At 44.2% G+C, this 1864-nt stretch overlaps 1 protein-coding gene across 1 annotated transcript; it reads right to left on the bottom strand.

Moving 5' to 3' along the window:
• Positions 1 to 1848, bottom strand: LOC103605182 (death-inducer obliterator 1-like). The gene is made up of 2 exons (XM_008589769.1): positions 1350 to 1848; positions 1 to 447 (listed from the first exon to the last, which is right to left on the bottom strand). Exons 1-2 carry the CDS (start codon positions 1392 to 1394, stop codon positions 10 to 12), a joined length of 483 nt encoding a protein of 160 aa, XP_008587991.1. The 5' UTR covers positions 1395 to 1848; the 3' UTR covers positions 1 to 9.
• Positions 1849 to 1864: the final 16 nt, after the last annotated feature.

The raw sequence follows: 1864 nt of genomic DNA, 5'->3' as shown, positions 1-1864 counted from the left end.
TGATACCAATCAATTCTTCTGTGGGAATTTAATTCTAAAAAGTTGACATGAGCCAATCCCCTGCCAGGTGTTAAGAGTGGCCTCCAGTCGGTGCCTGGGCCATGCTGGGGGTGATGGATTCCAGCCCCCGACACAAGCCCAGGAAGTGGAGGGGCCCGTACAGGATCCCAACTCAGCAGGACTCCATGTCAGGGGAGAATACGTGTGGGTATCACATGCTCGTAATTGCCACCCAGAAAGCTGGTGCTTACCTGGTCCCTCAAAGGGCAACAGTGCGGATGGAATAGGGTCCTTAGCACCCAGTGGAATGAGGTAGAGGTTCTTGATGTGCCTGGTCTTATTAGGTACAACACCAAAACGGCCACGACTGCTAAAGTAGGAGTAGAGAGAATCGTAGGCAACCTCGTCTTCCTCTGTCAGGGGGTGAAAGCGGATCAGACAGAGCTCCTGCAATGCAAACAGAGGACAGGGGAAAGGCTTCACCTGTGGCCATGCGAGGAAAGCGTCTGCTTTAAAATTTGTACCCAAACCTCAAAAGTACAGCCTGGAATGGGAGATTTTAGCAATTCTGATTTTGACTTTCATAGCCTTATTGTCCAACATTTGAAATAATGAAATAATGAAGTAGTAAAGGAAATTCACAATCAAGCATCCGAATGCTTGACTCCAGTCTTGGTTTCAGCAGGAGACCCTTTAAAATGACTTCCACTCACAGCCTCGATTTCAGAGAGCTCTCCTGTGAGAGGGACAGGCCATGTAAGGTGTAGGCTGAGCCACGTCTGCAGCAGCGTCAGCTTTCCCGCACGCACAGCGGCTGTGGGCACGGTGAGCAGCCGCACGATCTGCAGCCATCCCCTGTGTGTCTCCACACGGGAGGGTTAAACTAGGCACAGGGTCTAAACCCTTTTGGGAATCTGATGGAAAACTGTACATACAGACACACGCAGCTGTAGCTAAATCTCAGGGGTTCCCAGAGAACCAAAACCCAGTCAAGAGCCCAGGCTGAGTGTCTTTTGCCAGATCACCTCCAAATTACCATTGTACTCTTTCAATCATAACAAAATAAAAATAAAAATGAGGAAATAAAGATTTTACATTTTTTTACTAAAATGTAATCATATATATATGTTTACAGTAAAGAAAAAAAAACCCTTCTATCACTGTATTTCTCAAACACACCATCACACAAGAATGTAACTACATAAAACTTATTTTAACATTCACCTGAAAGTATCTAGTAAGTTGCAGGCTGACATTTCAAGCGTTAACCATCAAAATGAAAGGTTAAAAAACATGTTCAAATAAGCTCTATGTTCCGTTGTCACAGAGACTATACTGTAAGCGGGTACCTTAGACACAGAAGACTTGAGTTCACCAACATAATCCCAAACCATCTTCGGTGCGATCCTCCCACCGATGTGAATTGTGTTGGGCAAGTCCTAAATAAAAAGCACTTTGAGTAAATCACCTGTGAAACTCTAGTGTTTAAAAAGAGACCAATGTAGTAACACGAAGTCACCAAACTACCCAAAATTCAAGAAAACAACAATTCCCAGGAAAACGGTGATAACCGTATTAAACACTGACTGGTGAACTACCACCCAGGATTACGAGCTCCCAAACCCAAAGGTGGTATAATAACCTTCTGACGAACAGGATTGTTTAGAAACTACTGCCCAACCTTTTTACATTATCTTTTGTGAACACACACACACACATACAGTAATGATTCAGTTATTACCAGGATAACTGACTTGCCACTCCTTCCTAAGGTCACAAATTCTAGTGCCATCTTTGTTAACTTTGAAAAATAAGAGACCTGTCAGGGGGTTACACCTGCCACCCACACTATGCAGGTTACAGA

The sequence above is a fragment of the Galeopterus variegatus genome, unplaced genomic scaffold (genome assembly GCF_000696425.1).
Source record: "Galeopterus variegatus unplaced genomic scaffold, G_variegatus-3.0.2 Scaffold5645, whole genome shotgun sequence".
NCBI classification, from domain to species: domain Eukaryota; kingdom Metazoa; phylum Chordata; class Mammalia; order Dermoptera; family Cynocephalidae; genus Galeopterus; species Galeopterus variegatus.
The sequence above is the reverse complement of the archived record's forward strand: the minus strand, read 5'-3'. Positions and strand labels throughout refer to the sequence as shown.

What these genes read in the sequence shown, in the direction of transcription:
- LOC103605182 (XM_008589769.1), bottom strand. Translation starts at nt 1,394, where the DNA reads ATGGTTTGGGATTATGTTGGTGAACTCAAGTCTTCTGTGTCTAAG. An exon ending in TCAAGTCTTCTGTGTCTAAG is followed by an intron (nt 448 to 1,349) that starts GTACCCGCTTAC and finishes TTTGCATTGCAG; the next exon opens with GAGCTCTGTCTGATCCGCTT.